The following is a 24093-nucleotide window of genomic DNA, read 5'->3' as shown; positions in this document are numbered from 1 at the left end:
TCTGTCAGGTCACTTTCGCTGATAACTCGTCTGTGGACGGATTCAACGGATAAGAACTTCGTCGACGGTTATTTTGAAGTAACGGCCTTTTCTTTACGTTTCACCATGGATTACAAGCATCTCTCTCCCATCATTTATTCCGTAGATTACTGAATTTTCCTACTTTACCATTTAAAGACTCTAAGCTTTGTTCCCTCAGACTCGATAGTCTGGGAAATACATTTACACACATATACACTTAACACTGTTAACTTTCCTTTATTTCGTTGTTACTATATTATAAATAGATACCAATAAAGAGAGTGATTTTAACATCAAAACCAGACTCCAGTGTGAACTCTATTGCTGCTGGTTCGTTTCTAAAACGTTGCAGCTCGTAACACAGTTTTATAAAACTAGTTAGACCACATCTGGAGTGTTTCATACAGTTCTGGTCGCCCCCATTCTCGAAAGGATGTCGGGGCTTTGGACAGGGCACAGAAGAGGTTTACCAGGACACTGCCTGGATTAGAGGGCATGAGCTATAACGAGAGGCTGGACAAACTTGTGTTGTTTTCTCCAGAGCGGCGCAGGCTGGGGTGAGACTGGATGGACGATTATAAGATTACGAGAGGAATAGATAGAGTGGACAGACGATATATTTTTCCTGGGGGTTGAAATGTCTAATACATTTAAGGTGAGAGGAGATGTGAGCGGCAAGTTTGCTTCTTTCCACTGACTAATGAGTAGCTGGAGTCTCTGCCTTGGGGGGAGGGGGGAGGTGTCACCAATCCTGACGAGTAATCCCATTTGCCCCTCCCATTTAACCGCAGCATCTGCGTGGCCCCGCCTGCCGATGATGTAACAATCTCTTCGCGCATGTTCACAGTCTCCGGGTGGACGGTGTATCCTCTCCGCTCAGAGCTGAAGTGGGTCGGCCGTGTGTTCGGGAAAGACTTTCGACTCTTCCTTCGAGATCACTCTCTGCGGGCCGAAGATATCACTTCAATACTTCGGTATTGAGACCGATCCCGAGCGGGGAGATCTGATGTTGGCCGTGAGCCCGGAACTGAGGGCCAGTTAATCATCTATTTTCCAGCTATCTGGGCTCGTCAGAAATGTGTCGACTTAACTTAATCTGCATTGAACGATCCAAACCAGGAGCCCAGGCTGTCTGTTTCAGCAGAATTGAAATGGAAGACTCGCAGACAGGTCACTTGTGTCTTGTGCCGCAGATTCGCCCCGCCTCCGCTTTGTGACGCCAGATCACGTGGTTGATTTTGGCCACTGACTGTGTTCAGGTATTAACTTCCCTGATCTCGCCTCGCTTCCTGGGGCTCCTCGCTTTTGTCCTGGGGCTCCTCGCTTTTGTCGTGGGGCTTTTTGGCTGTTGTGTCTTCTCCCGGACTGGGGTGGGTGTGAAAGGTGAACGTCCCAGGTTGTGGGGATCTTTGATTTCATTGCCTGCTTTAGCGATGGACTGGGATGTCAAGGGGATGAATGGTTCGAGCTTCAGCACCACGCAGCGTGGTGTGTTCCTGAGCAAGGCACTTAGCCACACATTACTCCTGCACGTTTATAGCCCAGCGCCGGCGGTCACTCCAGTATAGGCAAGACAAGATCTGTATCCTAGGATCTGTAATACAAATTTCCTGAAATGGACCAGTTTTAACCTGGAAATGGAGTGATAGTATAACAGTAAAGAAAGCACAACTTTTCCCTGTTAATTATCTGGTACCATTTTGTCTGTTATTGCTGGAAATGTGTTCAGTACAGTTGTTGCTAATGAGGTTCACATGAATAATCTCAGGAATGATCGGCTTTATGTGCGAGGAGCATTTGATGGTTCTGGACCTGTGCTCGATGGAGTTCAGAGGGACGGTGGAGGGATGTATGGTTAAATAAGCCTACCAAATGCTGAATAGCCTGGACATGAAGAGGATGTTTCCATTAGACAGGGAGTCTGTGATCTGACAGCACAGTCTCAGAATAAACTTGCTTCCCTTTAAAACTGAGATGAGAAAAATTTTTTGGCCAAGAGATGTCTGATATCTGGAATTTGTTGCCGCAGAATTTGTTTGAGGCTGCCATTTGGGTATATTTGTGAAGATTAATATACTGATGATTGCTGAGTAGCTTCAGTGTTACAGGAGGAAGACAGGAATATGGTGTTGGAATAAAAATCAGTCGTGGTTGAATGGTGGGCAGACCAGATGGATTGAATCACCTAATTCTGTTCCTGTGTCTTATATCTTACCGTGACTGAATGATGGCTCCTTCTTATCCCGTATCGTCTGTGTCATGTGAGGGACAATAAAAGATTGTTCACTGAGATCATTATATTTGCCTTCAACGTTTAAATTTCAGTGAGTTTTCTTCCTAGTAACATTAAGCAGAAATGTTTGGTCCTCCTTTTCATTGTTAACGTGCTTCATTATCTTTCATGTTAAAGTTAAAACTGCGGTGAGAGATTTATTGGAAGAAAACGCATGACTGAAGACGAGGGAACAGCAACATGTGAACCAGCCCGAGGATTGAGAGCACTGACTGGAGAGGACCCATATGACTCGGAGATTCCAGTGATTCAGTCAGGAGAAAGTTTGGTGAGTCTCATTTACTCAAACACTGGTCCTTTAGGCATTACATACCTGTACAAAGGAAGGTACAAAATAGTTGGGAGTGAGACAGAATGTGCCCAGAAGAACCAGTTATGCCAGTACCAGTCAGACACAGTTGTGAAGAAGCCCCCACCTCCAATATTCCCTTTAAACTTTTCGCCCTTCTCCCTTAACCCATGTCCTCTGGTTTTTTTTCTCCCTTAGCCTCAGTGGAAAAATCCTGCTTGCATTCACTCTATCTGTACCCATCATAATTTTATACACCTCTATCAAATCACCCCTCATTCTCCTACACTCCAGGGAATAAAGTCCTACCCTATTCAACCTTTCTCTGTAACTCAGTTTCTCAAGTCCTGGCAACATCCTTGTAAACCTTCTCTGCACTCTTTCAACCTTATTAATATCCTTCCTGTAATTCGGTGACCAAAACTGCACACAATACTCCAAATTCCCCCTCACTATTGCAATATACAACCACACCATTACATTCCAACTCTTATACTCAGTACTTTGATTTATAAAGGCCAATGTACCATCTCATTACTGCCCTATCTACATGTGATGCCACTTTTAGGGAATTTTCTATCAGTATTCCTAGATCCCTCTGTTCTAGTGCACTCCTCAGTGCCCTACCTTTTACCTTGTATGTTCTATATTGGTTTGACCTTCCAAAGTGCAATACCTCACACTTGTCTGTATTAAACTCCATCTGCCATTTTTCCAGCTGGTCCAGATCCCTCTGCAAGCTTTGAAAATCTTCCTCACGGTGCACTACAGCTCCAATCTTTGTATCATCAACAAATTTGCTGATCCAATTTACCAAATTATTATCCAGATCATTGATATAGATGACAAATAACAATGGACCCAGCACTGATCCCTGTGGCACACCACCTGTCACAGGCCTCCACTCAAGAATAGCAATCCTCCACGACCACTCTCTGACTTCTCCCTTTCTCAATTCCCATTCAAATTTACTACCTCACCATGTATACCTAGTGACTGAATGTTCCTAACTAACCTCCCATGCGGGACCTTGTCAAAGGCCTTACTGAAGTCCATACAGACAACATCCACTGCCTTGCCTTCATCCACTTTCCTTGTAACCGCCTCGAAAATCTCTAATATATTTGTTAAACATGACCTACCGTGCACAAAGCCGTGTTGACTCTCCCTAATAAGACCCTGTCTATCTAAATAATTGTCGATCCTATCTCTTCGTACTCCTTCCAATAACTTACCCATGACCTACATCAAACTTTCAAGCCTATGATTTCCTGGATTACTTTTAGAGCCTGCTTTAAACAACGGAACAACATGAGCTATCCTCCAAATCTCTGGCACCTCACCCGTAGATAACGACATTTAAATATATCTGCCAGGGCCTCTGCAATTTCAACACTAGTCTCCTTCAAGGTCCGAGGGAATACCCTGTCAGGTCCTGGAGATTTATCTACTCACCTCAAGGTAGCAAGCACCTCCTCCTCTTCTATCTGTATAGGTTCCATGACCTCAATACTTGTTTGCCTTATTCCATTGACTCCATGCCAGTTTCCTTAGTAAATTCAGACACAAAAAAAACATTTAACATCTCCCCAATTTCTTTTGGTTCCATGCATAGCCAACCACTCTGATCTTCAAGATGACCAATTTTATCCCTTAACTATCCTTTTGCTATTAATATATCTGTGGAAGCTCTTATTATCCTTCACCTTGACTGCCAACGCCACCTCATGTCTTCTTTCAGTCCTCCTGATTTCTTCCTTAAGTATTTTTTTGCACTTTTTATACCCCTCAAGTACCTTCTTTGCTCCCTGATTCTTACACATGTCATACATCTCTCTCTTCTTTATCAGAGTTCCAATATCCATCGAGAACCAAGGTTCTTTATTCTTATACACTTTGGCTTTAATCCTGAGACTTTGTTCCCAGGGTGTACTCATGGGCCGTCCAGAAATGATTTCAGCTGGTGACAACCCTGTTTTCCTCTGTGGGGTAACCCTCATGTGGAATCGGGCTAATGGTCGGACCTTCAACCAAGTGAGTCCAGTCTCCACTGTTAGTCTGGCCAGTTTACTCTTCAGAGTGCCATTGGCTCTTTCCACACTGCCAGCGGCCCGTGGGTGGTGTACACAGTGGAATTGTTGCTTGATAGCTAGTTTGTTACATACTCCTTCATTTACTTTCACCATAAAGTGTGGGCCATTGTTGAACTCAGCATCTCTGGCTTGTACCTGGGAATTATTTCCCATAATAATACCTTCACAACAGTCACAGCAGTATTAATGGTAGTTGGAATAGCTTCAATCCATCTATTAAACACATCTATAATAACTAAGCAGTATCTATAGCAATGTACTCTAGGCAATTCAATAAAATCAACTTGTAGACATGAAAAAGATCCACCTGTCAAGGGAGTCGTACCCGATGTGCAGGGTACAGGTTACCAACCATTCCCTCCTTTCCCAGGTGTGTCAAAAATTGTATTGGTAAAAATTGTGTTGGAACACAAACCTGTCCCACTAGGTGATCCAAAAACTTAGGCCGGGGACTTTCTTGCACCCCATATGGGACCACAGTTTTCACTCCTCCTCAGAGGCGTCCCCCTGAGAAGAACAAAACTCGAGGTAGCTGCAGAACAGTGAGTAAGTTGTCATTACTAATGGGGTGGCCAGAGGAAGTCAAGAATCCCCATGTTCCTAGAGAGCCCCGTAGTCATGTGCAATTCCAAATGCATAATGGGAGTCTGTGTGAACGTTCCCACTTCTGTCTGTTGCTGGGATACAGGCACGAGTCAGAGCAAACAGCTCAGCCTTCTGGGCGGAGACAGCTGCTTCAAAAGAGGCCTGTTCAGTTACTTCACTGTCTGTCACTATCGCATCGTTTCCCTGCTGGATCCACAAAAGAGCTTCCATCCTCATAAAACGTTGCCTCAGGCTAGAGGGGGTATTGCAGAATGGATGGGAGAGTCTGTCCTTCTTTCCCAGTGATCCGGACGGGCTAGAGGGGGTATTGCAGAATGGATGAGAGAGTCTGTCCTTCTTTCACTGTGATCCGGATGGGCTAGAGGGGGTATTGCAGAATGGATGGGAGAGTCTGTCCTTCTTTCCCAGTGATCCGGACGGGCTAGAGGGGGTATTGCAGAATGGATGGGAGAGTCTGTCCTTCTTTCACTGTGATCCGGACGGGCTAGAGGGGATATTGCAGAATGGAAGGGAGAGTCTGTCCTTCTTTCACAGTGATCCGGATGGGCTAGAGAGGGTATTGCAGAATGGTTGGGAGAGTCTGTCCTTCTTTCACTGTGATCCAGACAGGAGGGCGGACTTCATGGACTGAAATTGCCCAGAGATGGGGTACAACATCTTGGGTTCAGTCACTATTAAAAGAATGTCTTACCAGATGTCCCGTCTTCACCTCAGACTCCTTCTAGTATCGGAGTTGGCCCACGGCCAAGTCTTGCCAGTCTCCCTTGGTGCTGGAGGCCTGTTTCGTCATGGTGTAGGCCAGGAGCACTTGGCTCATTGGCTTGAACCCAGGTCAGACCCTGAAGGTGGTATTGGGAACCTCCAGTCCTGTCTGTCGCCAAAAGAAATCTGGAACCTCGGCCAGAAATGCAATGCAGTCTCTTCCTTTAACCTCTCCAATCACCGTGACTGGGAATTTCTGTCCCTCGGGGTGCATAATATTGGCTTTCCTCAGTTGAGCACCACGTAGGGTCATAGCACAGAGTCACATGAGAGTCGGCCACTGGAAGAAGGGGTTCAAATGTACTGGAGTCCAGATAAAGTGCCCACCACTGGGTGGTCAGAGGAAGCTATCAGTTGTTCGCAGTTCCAGCATGATATCCTTGTCCATGCATAGAATCTCAACTTCCAACAGACAGAGCAAGTCTCTCCCTACGAGATTACACCCCCGTCTGGTGGTGACAGTAAATGAAACCTCACACTGGTTCCCCTGGAATTCCACCTGCAGTGGCTGGGTACGTGAATACGTACGTTCCGTGCCTTCGAACACTGACAGAGTGATTGTAGCATCTGATAGCTGGAATCCCTTTTCCGATACTATTTCCTGATCGAGAATGGTTGTGGTTGCCCTCATATCAATCATAAATGGAACTGGATTTCCAGCAACTTGCAATATTACATTGGGCTCTTCCTGAGGGTTGGCAGTCATGGTTGGAAGGATCTTCTTGTCAACTTCTAAAAGGGTTGTTGTCCCCACCTGTCACTTGGTAGGTTTTTGTTCCCATTTCTGTTCCTCAGATATAGCCCGCTCGCGTCCTTCCCGCTGAGCATATTCACCTTTAATATAAGTTCCCTTCGGGGTTGATCGGGATTCGAAATTTGGGTCCTAATGATATGTCAAAGCTCATGGCATTCGATTTTGGTCATTGTCAGGCCAATCCATATTATTTGTTTTAATCATGTTGGCTAACTCAGTTGGTAGGCATTGGAGCAGTAGGGCATTGAACTCGGGGGAAAGATTCCCATCATTAAAGGCTTGGTCTCCTGCAAAGGTGCCGTAGCAGGACACAAGTCACTCCCAATAGTCTGGTCCCGATTCCCCAGGCTTAGGATTGCATTCAAGTACTTTAGTGATGTTTACAGGTTGTTGGAGAGCCCTTTCCAAGGCTTGAATAATCTGGTCAGTCTGTTCATTCTCATTATGGTTTTCACCTGGAACTCCTGATAGCTGTAACTCCTGTATCTCAATTCTGCCTTCCCTTTTTGCCTCTCATCAGCTGAGAGAATCATGCAGCAGTTAAATCTTGAGGAGTCGCATTAAACATTTGTATGGTACCGTGGACACACTGAGCAAACTGCGCTGTTTTTTTCTTTTCTATCTGTGGCCTGATTCATGATCATTATCATTTCTTGAGGCTTCCAGGGAGCATACACAGGAATCACAGAGGGCTGTCCGTCTTCCTATTCCGAGGGGGAGCGTTTGCTACTGCTGTTCAGGAGGATTTAAACTAATGTGGCGGGGGATGGGATGGCAGTGCAGAGAGACAGAGGGGTGAAGAACGACAGTAGAAGCAAAAAGTAGTAAGGTGAAAAGTAAACATGGCAGGCAGTCAAATCCAGGGCAAAAATCAAAAAGGGCCACTTCTCAACATAATTGTATAAGGGCTAAGAGTGTGGTAGAAACAAGCCTGAACGCTTTGTGTGTCAATGCAAGGAGCATTTGTAATAAGGTGAAGGAATTGAATGTGCAGATAGTTATTAATGAATATGATATAGTTGGAATCACAGAGACATGGCTCCAGGGAGACCAAGGATAGGAGCTCAACATCCAGGGATATTCAATATTCAGGAGGGATAGACAGGAAAGAAAAGGAGGTGGGGTAGCGTTGCTGGTTAGAGAAGAGATTAACACAATAGAAAAGAAGGAAATTAGCCTGGAGGATGTGGAATCGATATGGGTAGAGCTGCGTAACACTAAGGGGCATAAAACGCTGGTGGGATTTGTGTACAGGCCACCTAACAGTAGGAGTGAAGTTGGGGATGGCATTAAACAGGAAATTAGAAATGCGTGCAAAAAAGGAACAGCAGTTATAATGGGTGACTTCAATCTACATATAGATTGGGTGAACCAAATTGGTAAGGGTGCTGAGGAAGAGGATTTCTTAGAATGTGTGCTGGATGGTTTTCTGAACCAACACGTCGAGGAACCAACTAGAGAGCAGGTCATTCTAGACTGGGTATTGAGCAATGAGGAAGGGTTAATTAGCAATCTTGTCATGCGATGCTCCTTGTGTAAGAGTGACCATAATATGGTGGAATTCTTCATTAAGATGGAGAGTGACATAGTTAATTCAGAACCAAATGTTCTGAAATTAACAACGGGCAACTTTGAAGATGTGAGACTTGAAGTAGCTAAGACAGACTGGCAAATGATATTTAAAGGGTTGACAGTGGATAGAAACATAGAAAATAGGTGCAGGAGTAGGCCATTCGGCTGTTCGTGCCTGCACCGCCATTCAGTATGATCATGGCTGATCATCCAACTCAGAACCCTGTACCTGCTTTCTCTCCATAACCTCGATCCCTTTAGCCATATCTAACTCCCTCTTAAATATAGCCAATGAACTGGCCTCAACTGTTTCCTGTGGCAGAGAATTCCACAGACTCTCCACTCTTTGTGTGAAGACGTTTTTCCTCATCTGGGTCCTAAAAGTCTTCCCCTTTATCCTTAAACTGTGACCCTTCGTTCTGGACTCCCCCAACATCGGAAACAATCTTCCTGCATCTAGCCTGTCCAATCCCTTTAGAATTTTATATGTTTCAATAAGATTCCCCATCAATCTTCTAAATTCCAGTGAGTATAAGCCTAGTCCAACCAGTCTTCCTTCATATGAAAGTCCTGTCATCCCAGGAATCAATCTGGTGAACCTTTTGATTAGGGGACTAAAACTGCACACAATACTCTAGGTGCGGTCTCACCAAGGCCTTGTACAACTGCAGTAGAACCTCCCTGCTCCTGTACTCAAATCCTTTTGCTATGAATGCCAGCATACCTTTCACCTTTTTCACCGCCTGCTGTACCTGCATGCCTCCCTTCAATGAGTTTATAGGTGCGTCAACAAACTGAACACCGGCATTTGGGACTGGCTTCTTTTCATTTTTCTTATTCAGGATAGAACAATTAGCCATCACATGACCAGCTTTCTTACAATAGTAACAAGCAAGACCAGAATATTTCTCTTTCAACTGCTTCCCTTTATCCTTACTCTTGTCACTAGTCCCAGCTGTAATTTCTGGTTTACCCTGGTGATCTCTGGCACTCTTTTGGAAGCTCTTATTTGGGATAATCTTAACCTTATGAGTAAAAGTAAACTCATCTGCTATTCTATCAGACTCCTGCAAATTGGCAGTATCCTTTTCATCTAAATATGTCTTTATGTCGTCAGGAGCACACCTTTTGAATTCTTCAATTAAAACTAACTCTTTCAAGCTATTAAAATCATTATTTACTTATCATCATCATCATATATGTGCACCAGCGATCAAAACACACAGACTTCTCATAAGCAAATTACATATGTCCGGTTCACAGATTTCCACAAATTTCAAAACTTTTGGGACCAACTCGTAAGCTTTGAGCACAGCCTGTTTCACTATGTCACAATCAGCTGCTTCATCAACTGTCAAAGCAGAATAGGCTGCTAAGCCTCCCCCTTTGTAAGAGAACCAACCCTCTTTTGGCCACTTTAAATTCTAAGCAACCTTCTCAAAATGCTGTAAGTATTTATCAACCTCTTTCTGATCAAATGGAGGTACCAATTTAATTTCCTGACTAGCCTCAAACTTATTACCAGAGTCTAACGCTAGACCCCTTTGCTGAAACCACTGTATCTTTTCCAGCTCGAATAGCCTCTGTCTTTCTGCTTCCTCCTTCTGTTTTTCTGCCTCCTCTCTGATTTTCTGCCTCTCTAGCCTCAAATTGCCTCTGCCTTTCCGGAGCCTCCATCTTTAATTTTTCTAACTTGTCCTGGAGCTCAAGCTCACTAGGTTTACTTCCAGGAAACACGTCCAACTCCTCCACTTTAAACACACCCTCAGATACATAATGTTCAGCTATTACCCTCTGCATCTGTTCCCTCCTCATTGTCAATTTCAACATAGCAAGTTTTAACCTTCTAGCAAGACTCAACAACTCAATCCGTCTGGCATCCTCTAATGCCTCAGAGGTTCCCGCTTCCAAACAATAATCAGCATCCGCTGCTGATTTTCTACACACAAATATATCAAAAGGGACTTCCCCAATGAAATCGATAATTAATGACTACGCCCCCATAGCTGTTCATATCCCAGATGCAGGCCCCAATTTTGTTATGAATCGTAAAGCTTTAGAAACGAATCAGCACCAATAGACTACACCTGGAACAACACACACAAAATAGTCGACGTTTCAGGCCGAGACCCTTCATCAGGACTGCCTGAGACTGCCTGACAAAGGGTCTCGGCCTGAAACGTTGACAGTGCTTCTCCTTATAGATGCTCCCTGGCCTGCTGTGCTCCACCAGCATTTTGTGTGTGTTTGACTTCCAAGCATCTGCAGATTTCCTCGTGGAGACTACACCAGGAGTCTGTTTTTGATCTTAAAACTATCTTTATTAGAATCGACTTATAATATAGTAACTTAAGCAAGATAAACAAAAGTTAACAGTGTTATGTGTATATATGTGTGTAAATATAAATCCAAAACTATTGAGCTTGGGGGGAACAAGGCTTGGAGTCTTGAGATGGTAAAGTATGAAAGTTCAGTTCAACCACAGAATAGGTGATGAGAGAGATATATGTAATCCAGGGTAAATGTCGAGAGAAGGCAATTATGTCGAATTCCACAGGTTCCATGGTGGTAAAACAAGAGAACAGTCACTGTAGATTTTATCTGTCATCCTTCCAAATCCACATAATAATTATCACCCAAAGTGACTTGTCACAAGGCGTATCGTCTTCAAGTGAATTACCACACCACACCCAGGCAAGGGTTAACACATCGGTGGTCTTCACATGATACCCCAAATCAGATCCACTCCTATGGATCAAACGAGGTGACAACCACACATTCGATGTATGATGAATCGATAATTAACCCATACTTGCGGGCATAGGAAGATTCCAAACAGTGACCCTTGGCACCTATTTTCCTTGTATCGATCTTTCCATTTTTCCTCCTTCATCTCCGTCTGACTCTGAGTGTCTGTGTCCTCAGTTAAAACTAAACAAGCTGTGAGTGATGTAAACAAGCTGCAAGTCAAACTGATTCACCTTCCTAATCTCTCTCTCTTAAAATGACAGTCCACAGCAAACAAAACCTAGGGATTCATAACAACTGACTGGTGTGCCAGTAGTTGGGATGACTGAGTGAATCCTTTCCCACATTCTCAGCAGGTAAATGGCTCCTCTCCAGTGTGAACTCGCTGATGTCTCTGTAGTGTGGAAGAGCGAGTGAATCTCTTCCCACATTTTGAGCAGGTGAATGGCCTCTCTCCAGTGTGAGCTTGCTGATGTTCCAGCAATCTGGATGACTTAGTGAATCTCTTCCCACAGACTAAGCAGATGAACGGCTTCTCCCCAGTGTGAACTCGCTGATGTACCAGTAGGGTGGATGAGTGACTGAATCTCTTCCCACATTCTGAGCAGGGGACTGGCTTCTCTCCAGTGTGAACTCGCTGATGATTCTGCAGGTCGGATGAGCGAGTGAATCTCTTCCCACATTCTGAGCAGAGGAACGGCTTCTCCCCAGTGTGAACTCGCTGGTGTTTCAGAAGGTTGGATGACAGAGTGAACCGTTTCCCACATTCTGTGCATTTGAACGGCTTTTCACCGGTGTGAGCACGCTCATGTCTCAGTAGGTAGGATGACTGAGTGAATCCCTTCCCACATTCTGAGCAGGTGAATGGCTTCTCCTCAGTGTGAACTCGCTGGTGTCTCTGTAGGGCAGATGATTGAGTGAATCTCTTCCCACAATCTGAGCAGATGAACGGCTTCTCCCCAGTGTGAGCTCGCTGGTGACTCTGTAGGGCGGATGAATGAGTGAATCTCTTCCCACATTCTAAGCAGGTGAACGGCCTCTCTCCAGTGTGAACTCGCTGATGACTCCGTAGGTTGGATGACTGAGTGAATCCCTTCCCACATTCTGAACAGGTGAACGGCTTCACCCCAGTGTGAATTCGCTGATGACTCTGTAGGTGGGATGACACAGTGAATCTCTTCCCACAGACTGAGCAGGTGAACGGCTTCTCCCCAGTGTGAACACGCTGGTGACTCCATTGGTGGGATGACTGGGTGAATCCCTTCCCACAGACTGAGCAGTTGAACGGCTTCTCCCCCGTGTGAACTCGCTGATGTCTCTGTAGGCGGGATATCAGAGTGAATCCTTTCCCACAGTCTGAGCAGGTGAATGGCCTCTCCCCAGTGTGAACTGGCAGATGACTCTGTAGGTGGGATGACTGAGTGAATCTCTTCCCGCATTCTGAACAGGTGAACGGTTTCTGCCCAGTGTGAACTCGCTGATGTCTCAGTAGGCTGGATAACTCACTGAACCCTTTCCCACATTCTGAGCATGTGAACGGCTTCTCCCCAGTGTGAACTCGCTGATGTCTCAGTTGGCTGGATAAATCACTGAATCCTTTCCCACATTCTGAGCAGGTGAATGGCTTCTCCCCAGTGTGAACTCGCTGATGTACCAGTAGGTTGGATAACTCACTGAATCCTTTACCACATTCTGAGCATGTGAATGGCTTCTCCCCAGTATGAACTCGCTGATGTCTCCTTAGGTTGGATGACCGACTGAATCCCTTCGCACAGACTGAGCAGGTGAATGGCTTCTCCCCAGAGTGAACTCGCTGATGTACCAGTAGGTTGGATAACTCACTGAATCCTTTCCCACATTCTGAGCAGGTGAATGGCTTCTCCCCAGTGTGAACTCGCTGATGTACCAGTAGGTTGGATGACCGAGTGAATCCCTTCGCACAGACTGAGCAGGTGAATGGCTTCTCCCCAGTGTGAGCTCGCTGATGTCTCTGTAGGGCGGATGAATGAGTGAATCTCTTCCCACAGACTGAGCAGGTGAAGCGCCTCTCTCCAGTGTGAACTCGCTGGGGACTCAGTAGGTTGGATGACTGAGTGAATCCCTTCCCACAGACTGAACAGGTGAATGGCTTCTCCCCAGTGTGAACTCGCTGGTGAGCCATAAGGTCAAATGACTGAGTGAATCCTTTCTCACACACAGAACAGATGAATGGCCTTGCCCAGTGTGAACTTGCTGATGTACCTTCAATTGTGATAACTGAGTGAATCTATTCCCACTGTCTGAGCAGGTGAACAGCCTTTCTCCTGTGTAAGATGACTGGCTTGCTATTTGGTCAAATGATCATTTGAATCCCTCTCCACAGTCTGAGCAGGAAGGATAGTCGATTGAATCCCTCGCTCCTCTTCTTAAATATCCAGACAGAGACAGCAAAACTGGCGTTTTCTGTTTGAGATCCCCACGACAAATTCCTTCTCGTTTTTAACCTGTGAAAAGATTTACAAAATCCATCAATGGGTTTAGGACAACATTTCAGATGAGATAACTTGAGTTGCCATGGTTTGACTTGGTATCACACGGTTACAGTGAGGTTCAACCCAAGTTGGACAGAGAAATCATCTTCTGACTGGGCAGAGTGCTGGTATCTGGAATGACCATCAATTCCCTGAAGCTCTTCCTGTCTCTATAAGAATGGGGCATTTCTGCCATCTCCAATCTGTGACCTGGCTCAGTTTGACTCTCTCCATTGGTATTATTCCCTGTTCCTGCTGAGCTGCATGGGTGCCTGGCCCCACAGTAACTGAAACAGTCTCACGCAAATTGTCTTTGTGGATGTGCATCTGGGAATTCTTTTATGTATTATTAACTTAAAGTGCTACAGCTTTAACACCATGTAAAAAAATTCCTGCTGAGATGACTGGTTGGTCCGCACAGCTGGTAAAAGAGGTTAGAGTGAATTTTTGTAATATTTCAGGTTCTTGTAGAAAAGTACAACACAGAAACAGGTCCTTTGGGCCATCTAGTCTGTGCTGAACTATTTAAATTGCCCCTCCCACACCCCTACAATCCAGGTACCTACACGAACCTCCTAAATGTTGAAATTGAGCTCACATGCACCACTTGTGCTGGCTGCTCATTCCAAACCTAGATGACCATCTGTGCGAAGAAGTTTCCCCTCATGTTCCCCTTAACATTTCACCTTTCACCCTTGACTCCTGGCCACTGGTTGAAGTCCCACCCAATCTCAGAGGAGAAAGCCAGCTTGCATTTACACTATCTATGCCCCTCTACCACAATCAAATCTCCCCTCAATCTTCTACATTCCAGAGAATAAAGTCCTGACCTGTTCAATCTTTCCTTATAACCCAAGTCCTCCAAACTTGACAACATCCTTGTGAATTTTCTCTGAAATCTTTGAATCTCTTTTAAATCTTTCCTGTAGGTAGGTGACCAAAACATCACACAACACTCCAAATTAGGCCTCTTTTACAAGTCAACATAATATCCATCTATTGTCAGTATTTGGTTCACGAAAGCCAATGGGCTAAAATCTTTCCTTCCGTCCCTATCTAACTGTGATACCACTTTCAGTGAATTAAGGACTTGTATTCCCAGGTCCCTTTCTTCTACAACACTCCTCCGTGTCTGACCAGTTACTGTGAAAGACCTCCCTTGGTAGGTCAAACCAAAGTGCAACAACTCACACTGGTCTGAATTAAATTCCATTTTCCATTTCTCAAACGATTTTCCCAGGGGGTCCAGATTGCACTGCAAGCCATGATAGTCTTCCTCGCTGTCCACAACACCACCAGTCTTGGTGGTCATAAATCTGCTAATCCAGTTAACCACACTATCATCCACATTACTGATATAGATGACAAACAACAACAGATCCAGTACTGATCCCTGTGGCACACCACTAGACACAGGCCTCCGGTCAGAGAGGCAACCATCTGCTACCACACTCTGGCTTCTCCCAAAGACAGTGTCTCATCCAATTTACTGTCTCATCTTGAATGCTGAGTGACTAAACCTTCTTGTCCAACCTCCCATATGAGACTTTGTCAAGTGCCTTGCTAATGTCCATGTAGACAACATCCACTGCCTTGTCTTCAACCACTTTCCTGATAACTTCCTCAAGAGACTCTGTAAGACTGGTTAGACATGACCTACCATGCAAAAAGCCATGCTGTCTATCCTTAATCAGTCCACATCTAGCCAAATACTTATATTTCCGGTTCCTGCACATGTTCCAGTAACTTCCCCACTATTCACTACTAGTCACCACTCTGTGGGTTTGGAGATTTCCCTTGAATTTCATAGAATGATAGAAATCTATAGCACATTACAGACCCTTTGGCCCACAGTGCTGTGCCGACTATGTAACTTACTCTAGAAGCTGCCTGGAGTTTCCCTAGCGCATAGTCCTCTATTTTTCTGAGCTCCATGTAACTATCTAAGAGAGTGTGAAAAGTCCCTGTTGTATCCGCCTCGACAACCGCTGCTGGCAGTGCATTAGACACATCCAACACTCTCTGTGTAAAAAACCTACCCCTGACATCCCCTCCGCATATATTTCCAAGCACCTTAAAACTATGCCCCCTCCTGTTAGCCATCTTAACGCTGGGGAAAAATCCTCTGGCTATCCACACACTCACTGCCCCTCATCATCTTATACACCTAAAAAAGGCTCTAAACATAAACAAGGAAATTATACATTGCTCTGAGGATTTGTTGGAAGTAAACAAAATTATGAGGGTATAGATAGGGTAAATACAAACAGCTTTTTCCACTGAGGTTGGGTGGGACGACAACCAGAGGTCATGGGTAAGTGGGGAAAGTGAAAATTTAATGGGAACATTTGGAAAAGTTCTTTGCTGAAATGGTCGTGAGAGTGCAGAATGAGATGTCAGCACTAGTGGTGAATATGAGCTCGATTTCACCATTAAGAGAAGTTTGACAGGTACCTGGATGGTAGGGGTACGGAGGGTGATGATCCCAGTGCAGGTAGTTGCAGGTAGCTTAAATGTTTTTGTGGCATTGACTAAATGGGCCAAATAGCCTGTTTCTCCACTGAACTTCTCCATGTTTCTGCGACAGAGAAGCTGGCCAAACTTGTTTGGAAGGGAAAAGGTAGGAGTGACAATGGAGCAGCAATGGCTGGAGTTTCTGGGAGCAATTCGAGAGCTGAGTAATCGATACATCCCAAAGACGTGGAAGCATTGGAAAGGCAGCAGGGCACAACTGTGGGTTAAATGAGAAACCAAAACCAACATAAAAGCAGAGCAGAGGGCAAACAAAAGAGCAAAGGACCATTAGGAAGCTTTTAGAATCCAACAGAAGACAACTAAAGGAAAGTCAGATGAGTTCAGGAGTGGAATTATGAAATGGTTGTCATTAATGAGTTTTGGTTGCACCCAACAGTCCGCGGCATTTAGAGGAACGAGATATCCAGGGCCTCAATATCTCTTGAAAACCAAGATTCCCTGCACTAGTTACCATTCAACTTTTATTTTGTCAGACACATACAAACTCTACACCCTTAAAATTTCTTTCTGAAGAACTCCCACTTACCAAGTTCTCCTTTGCTAAAAAACATCCTGTCCCAATCCACACTTGTTAAATCCTTGCAAATATCATAAAAATTGGCCTTTCTCCAATTTAGAATCTCAAGAGAGGTCCAGGCCTCTGCTTTTCTGTATTTACTTGGAATCTCATGATCAGTAGATACAAAGTGTTCCCATACACTAATTTCTGTCACTCGCCCTAGATCACTTCCCAATAGCTTATTGCACACTTCTACATCGGGAATTTTACATACTGATTAAGGTAGATTTGATAAGCTCTACCTCATCTAGTCCTTTTACAGCCTAGGATTCCAGTCAATAAACGGAAAGTTAAAATCACTCACTTTGTCAACCTTTGTTTCTTGGCATAGTCCGCAATCTCTCTACAGATTTGTTCCTTGAAATCCCTCAGACTGTTGGGCGCAAGCAAGTCCAAGTAATGGCTACAATATCATAATTTCATGTCCTGAGGTCTGAATGACATCTGTTTGGTGTCAAAAAAACAACCTTGCCCTCAATGTCACTGAAACAAAGGAGCTGGCTGCAGACTACAGGAGAAATGGAGACAGGCTGACCCAGGATCTGGGGTTGAGAGGGTGAACAGCTTTAAGTTCCCTGGCACACACAACACCGAGGATCTCACCTGGTCTGTACATACTGGCTGTGTGGTGAAAAAGGCACAACAGCACCACTTTCACCGCAGGCGGTTCAGGAAGTGTGGGATGGGGCCCCAAATACTAACAACTTTCCACAGGGGCACAATTGAGAGCATCCTGACGGGCTGCATCACTGCCTGGTATGGGTGCTGTACTTCACTCAGTTGCAGGACTCTGCAGAGAGTGGTGCGGACAGCCCAGCACATATGTAGATGTGAACTTCTCACTATTTAGGACATTGACAAAAACAGGTGTGTAAAAAGGGCCACTGTGTAAAAAGGATCATTGGGGACCAGAGTCACCCCAACCACAAACTGTTCCAGCTGCTACCATATGGGAAACGGTACCACAGCCAGAAAGCCCGGACCAACAGGCCCAGGGACAGCTTCTTCCACCAGGCCCTCTGATTGATTAATTCATGCTGATACAATTGTACATTTATTTATCTTGACTGTCCTGTTGTACATACTATTTATTATAAACTATTATAAATTTCACATTGCACATTTAGACAGAGACGTAACATAAAGATTTCTACAACTCGTGTATGAAGAATGTAAGGAATAAAGTCAATTCGATTCAATTCACCCTCTCCACTATCTGTTCTGTCATTCTGGCTCCAATCCTCCCTGCAACTTTAGTTTAACCACCCACCCCACAGGGGAGCACCAGCAAGCCTTGCCACTAGGATACTCATCCCTTTCTAGTTCTGTTCCACTAACTAACAAATCCCCTATCACCCCTTTGACTTTCCTCTGCCAGGTAATTCCCCCCAACAGTTTCTAAAGTGTCCACCTGTTGTTGTGGGGGATGGCAACAAGAGTACTCGGCGATGGCTATTTAACCTCATTCCCCTTCCTGACTCTCATCCAGTTTCCTGTGTCCTGCACCTTGGGTGTAACTCACCTCTCTGCACATCATACCTATCACACCCTCTGACGCTTGGATGATGCGGAATTCATCCATTACCTACTCCAACTCCTTAAAGTGCAGCTGGATATACGTGAGGACGTCAGGGACACTGGAGGTCTCCCCACCTTCCCACCAATATCCCTTCTAATTTGTAGTGACCAGTGTGTGCAAAAACCTTGTACTGTACAATTTTTACCCAGTGACAACAACATGTGCAAACTGAATTTTATATAGAGAGGTATTCATTTCGACAGCGAGCAAGTCACTGTCAGTAAGAACTTTAATCTCCTCTGGTTGAGTCTTGATTGAGTTCATCTGCACTCTCACACAACCTATGTAACAGGTTAATGAAGGATTTACTCACCACAGCTTTTGCAAACCACCTATTTGTGATTTTCGTGCTAAATGATGCTTTCAATTTCAGATTTCCAAATATCACTCCACTTCTTCCCACTTGAAAATTCCCCAGCAACTCTTGCATCACCACAACACACACAGTATTGAACATAAATATTTCCCCTGAAGTCTCACCCAGGTGACTGACAGTGGTGAACTCAGTGATGGTAATGCCAAGGAATACTGCCTTTAAGGGCAGTAGTCTGTCTCCCTGGAGTCTGGCACATTTGTGATGTGAAAGCTACTTGTTGGTCAGGTCAAAGGTGTTTGATATCATTATGTAGCCAGACAGAATTGGTGGAAGCATGTTCTCACTGGTAGAAAAATGCAGACCGAGAGGAGGTAGAACAAGCAACACACACAAAATGCTGGAGGAACTCAGCAGGCCAGGCAACATCTATGGAAAAGAGTACTAATGCTGAATTCCTCCAGCAATTTGTGTGTGTAGCTTGGATTTCCAGCATCTGCAGATTTCCTCTTTGTGATTTGAGGTAGAACAAAGATGATTTTCTCAACTGGTGATGTAAAAGATTTTAGAGCCATAGAATAGAACACTACAGCACAGTACAGGCCCTTCAGCCCTCCATGTTGTGCCAACCCATATAAACCTTAAAAAAAGAACTAAACCCACACTACCCCGTAACCCTCCATTTTTCTTTCATCCATGTGCCTGTCCAAGAGGATGTTAAATACCCCTAATGTTTTAGCCTCCACCACCACCCCTGGCAAGTCATTCCAGTCACTCACAACCCTCTGTGAAAAAAAAACTTACCCCTGATGTCTCCCCTAAACTTCCCTCCCTTAATTTTATACATATGCCCTCTGGTGTTTGCTGTTGGTGCCCTGGGAAACGGGTACTGACTATCCACCCTGTCTATGCCTCTCGTAATCTTTTAGCCCTTTATCAAGTTCTAGACCTTTCATATTGTTTCACATTTCGTAAAGATTGAAACAGAATAGGCTGAAACACAATGTTCAAAAGTGCTGGCGTTCAATCCACTTGGTGCATTGACTCATTACATTTTTTGGGTGTATGTTTGTCAGAAACACATCCAACAGATTTCCCATCAGAAGTGCAGGAAAATTCTGTACCTGATTTCAAATGAGCCACTGAGCACTCTGAAAAAAAGGTACGGCAGAGGCCGATTTCTCCCTTGTGCTTTTATTTTTAGTGTGAACTATGTGACATTGATGGTGATTAATGATCATTACTTTTTGCTATTTAAAATTGGTAACATTTATCAATTCATGCTTTTGTTTAAAATTAAATTGCTTAACTCCCTGAAGCAAACTTGTAAGTTCACTAGCTAATAAAGAATTGAACAAAGAGGATTGTATATTTTACGCACAAAGCAGCATAATATCAATGCTCCTACATCATAAATTGGGAGACAAATGTACACATCCCAACCTTATTAGGTATTTGTACTCAATTTTTCCCCACAGATGGTGAACTGCTAATCTTGGCTGGTTCATCAGGCACAGCATGGAGAAGGTCTGAAGGGAGGTGGAGTGGTTTGTGTATTTGCGGCAGTGCTGGGAGGAAAAATCAGCATGAATGATGAATGTCTTTAATGTCCCTTCCTATAAAATGCTCGACAGTTGTTTCACACTTATTTGACCTTGAGCTTTTTTTTAAAACCATATTACACTTTAGTCAGGATTACTTAGAATTTCAACATCTCTTTTCCAGTGAAAATAATAAGTGGGAAGGGGTATAATTTAAAGATCCTATATATTCAGTTTAATCCACCCCGTTCTAATGAAATGTTTATTCAGTTATTTATGCTATTGACAAGGCTCTGAATAAAGCAAATGAGGAACAATTGGTGTTATCCATTCTTACAACCAGTTCAATGGCATAATTTTAAACTCACTTCCCCAAGTTTTCACATTTAGGAGCAGAATCACAAGAAGAGGTGGCAAATGACCAGGGAAAGCTTCACACAGAATCACAGAATAATTATTATAAAATTATTGTTGGCATGAAAGGAGATCATCAACCAGAACTATCCTTTCAACTCCAATCCTTTTCTCTTGCCCTGCATCACTGCAAAAATTCACTCTCATTTCCTTTCCAATTCTATTTGAAAGTACTGTCTTAGTCTTCGACAGTACTGTCCTGTGGATATCCAATAACTGTGCTCTGGAAGTCCAATCCACAGTAGAATCTTTGCTAATCTACAATGCTAGCACTGCACCTCACCATACTTTATGTCCAGTAATTTAACCAAGATTCCGATTTTCTAATCACAGAAAAGACTAAGTACTAATTTAAAACAAAGGCTAAGGTTTAAACTTTCATCTTATGCTGATGATCATCTAATGTTATACTGCTTTTCCATATATAAGATAGATAGATAGATAGATAGATAGATAGATAAATAAATAAGGAATGACAGATAAGGTTGTGGCCTAAGGTAGAACGAGTCAATTTTAGAAAATCTAGCACATCTATTTTTCAGCATAGTCCGCTCCTACATTTACACACTTAGTCCAGCGGTCGTGTAACATACGAATCTTGGACCTCCAGAGAGTGTCCACAGACGGGTTTTGTTCCCTTTCTCCGAGTTCCTAATCCTTGCATTTAGATAGCTGGAGCTCAGCTCTGTCTGAGAGATCCATCGGTTCCCATTCCCTCATCAGCCGGGAGCTCCCCGGGGCCCGTGTACGGATCGTGGGGCTGAGAGAGAGGGAAGAGGGCAGGACTGTCCCGGGGTTGCTGGTCACGGTGTCCGAAATTCAGAGGAATTATCCCGAAGTCGGTGTTTAAGATAAAAACACGGAGAATCGCTCTTACCTGCAACCGACATTTTCAAGGCCTTTTGGGTAATACCGGTGCCATTAAACAGTTCTTGAAGCACCGGTTCAATGTCCATATCTCATTTTTTTTCGGGTATATAGAAAAAATCTGAAGCTTTTTTAACGCAGGAAGCGGCTCACATAAACAATGTATTCAATATCCACGTGTATCTAATGCCAATGTAAAATGCAAGTATAAAACACAGGAGATTCTGCAGTGGCTGGACATACAGAGACGCACACACACAAAATGCTGGGGGAGCTCTGCAGTTCAGGTAGTAACTAAGCAGTGGAGTCCACAGTCTAGGCATGCTGAAGAGGCTCGGTCTAAAAGTTGTTTATTTATTCCTCTCCACAGTTGCTGCCTAATCTTTTGATTTCCACCAGTATTTTGCAGAAACTAGCAATCTTTTTTCCAAATTTTTCTGATTTTCCTTTTGTAGCCATATCCTGTTGGTCTGTTTCTTCCCTCTCCTCCTCCTCGTAAACTCCAGACCCATTCTCTCTCTGGAGCCGCAAAGCCTGACTCAGGCTGGCAACTCTTTGGTTTCTGATTCTGCACCATCGAAGTTTCACTCGCCAGTCTGCTGTCAGACTTTAGAGGTGCATTGTGTTCCGAGACCGCAGGTTCGTTTACTGTGAGTGTCACTTTAAGTGCCTGAGTGAGGCGGGTCTGTGACGTCACACAGGCGCTGCAGCAGAGACAGAGAGACAGAGGGGGGAGGAGAGGGAGGGGAGAGAGAGAGATAGAGGGAGAGGGAGAGGAAGAGAGGAAGAGTGAGAGAGACTTCAGCTTGTCACTGCTATGCCCAAAAGATTGGGTTGATCATCGGCACGCAGTGCACAACGGATGTGTGACTGTCACTTCGTATAATCCATATGTGTGGATTTCCCTTACCTGGAATCGGGGTGTTCTGTGGTAACCACCCGAAGACGATATTCCTGTGACTGTCACCTGGTGATATTTCTAAGTGGAATTCGGAACTAATCGACGGATAAGATCTTCGGCGACTGTTATTTCGTTCACCCAGCGTGGAATGTGTGTGGAATTCTTCGTAGTTGCCTTCTCTCTACATCTTCGTGTGGATTTACAAATCTCTCCTCTCGCTTGTTCCGTAGATTACTGAACTTTTCCACTTTACCATCTTAAGACTTTAAGCATTGTTTCCCAATAGTTTGGAACACGTACAACACCGTTAATTGCTGTTTATTTTGTTCAATCTTTTAGATTTGGAGTAGATACTAATGAAGAGAGTGGTTTTAACATCGAAACCAGACTCCGTTAGTGATCTATTGCTGCTGGTACGTAAAAATTGCAACAACCCAGCTGTCTGAGGCACAGTCCTTTAAAATAGGTGAAAATGACACAAAACATTGAAAAGAGCGGAGAAGAAGGAGTTTAACCAACTTCGTCCGGAGCCCTGAACAACGTCACAACCACAGTGAGCTCATCGTCTTGTTCAGCCCGGGCAAAAATCATGCAGGGAATTCATGCAGGTGTATAAGATGATGAGAGGCATTGGTCGTGTGGATAGTCAGAGGCTTTTTCCCAGGGCAGAAACGGCTAACACGAGGGGGAATCGGTTAAGTTGCCTGGAAGTAGGCACAGAGGAGATGTCAGAGCTAAGTTTTTAAGCAAAGAGTGGTGTCTGCGTGGAATGCATTGCCAGCGATGGTGGTAGAAGCGGATACAATACTTTTAAAAGACTCTTTAATAGGTACATGGAGCTTAGGAAAATAGGTGGCTATGCGGTAGGGTAATTTTAAAGCAGTTTCTAGTGTAAGTTACATGGTCGGCCCTATTTGTGGGCCAAAACATCTATCATGTGTTGTAGATTTCTATGATTCTATGAAATTCAAGAGAAATCTCCTATCCCACGGAGCGGTGACTAGTTGTAACCTGTCATCACAGGGAGCGTGAGAGAAGAACGGCTGGGGTAGATTTTAATATACTGTTATGGAACAGAAACATTGGTAGGAAACAGATGTGCCGAGTGGCCTTTCTAGTGTACATTATGAGTGTGGTAGAGACAGTAAGTACCTGAGACACGGGATTTGATACAAACTGATTTATCTTTCACAGATCCACAATATTAAACACCAGTCTAGTTTAAGACAAATATCAGCAGAACGGACTCCTCCAATACTCAGTGACCAGGGTTCAGTCCTGGGTGCGATGAGCAGCCGCAAGAACTGCAGAATCTGACAGTAACAGTCCCTCATGGACCTGCAGCTGCCTTCAGTCACCGTGATGGCTAAACATTTAACACGGAGCTGATTTGAACTTCCTCCCTGATGTGAAGTTGCTGCTGTTGCAGCAGCTGGGATGATTGAGTGAAACTCTTTGCTCACTCCGGACAGAAATGTGGCCTCTATTTATTGTGAACTCACCGGAGCATCACAAGGTGGGTTAACTGAATGAGTCTCTTCGCACACACGGAGCAGGTGAACGGCCGCTTCCCAGTGCGAAGCTGTTAGTGTATCTGCGGTGGCCGACTGAATCCCTTCCAAAATGAGAGCCAGTGAATGACGTCAAAGTGCTCTGAACGTCATGGCGATGTATCCAATCAGATCACGGACATGGACACATGTTCGGGCTCTCCTTGTTGCGAGTGGGGCGCTGTC

General features: G+C 44.4%; 1 protein-coding gene and 2 long non-coding RNA genes across 3 annotated transcripts; 1 reads left to right on the top strand and 2 right to left on the bottom strand.

The window, feature by feature from the left end:
• Positions 1 to 856: 856 nt before the first annotated feature.
• Positions 857 to 24093, top strand: LOC132389159 (uncharacterized). Its single transcript, XR_009510439.1, has 4 exons — positions 857 to 1280; positions 2432 to 2582; positions 22697 to 22770; positions 23552 to 24093. It is a non-coding gene; the product is annotated as an uncharacterized LOC132389159 (long non-coding RNA).
• On the bottom strand, positions 1291 to 6104 carry LOC132389160 (uncharacterized). The gene is made up of 3 exons (XR_009510440.1): positions 5994 to 6104; positions 4059 to 4152; positions 1291 to 1615 (listed from the first exon to the last, which is right to left on the bottom strand). It is a non-coding gene; the product is annotated as an uncharacterized LOC132389160 (long non-coding RNA).
• On the bottom strand, positions 11257 to 13737 carry LOC132389158 (gastrula zinc finger protein XlCGF26.1-like). The gene has a single exon (XM_059961617.1). The coding sequence runs from the start codon at positions 13297 to 13299 to the stop codon at positions 11488 to 11490; it is 1812 nt and encodes a 603-aa protein (XP_059817600.1). The 5' UTR covers positions 13300 to 13737; the 3' UTR covers positions 11257 to 11487.

This window comes from Hypanus sabinus, unplaced genomic scaffold (assembly GCF_030144855.1).
Source record: "Hypanus sabinus isolate sHypSab1 unplaced genomic scaffold, sHypSab1.hap1 scaffold_487, whole genome shotgun sequence".
Taxonomy (NCBI): domain Eukaryota; kingdom Metazoa; phylum Chordata; class Chondrichthyes; order Myliobatiformes; family Dasyatidae; genus Hypanus; species Hypanus sabinus.
This window is presented reverse-complemented; position numbering and strand designations above follow the sequence as displayed.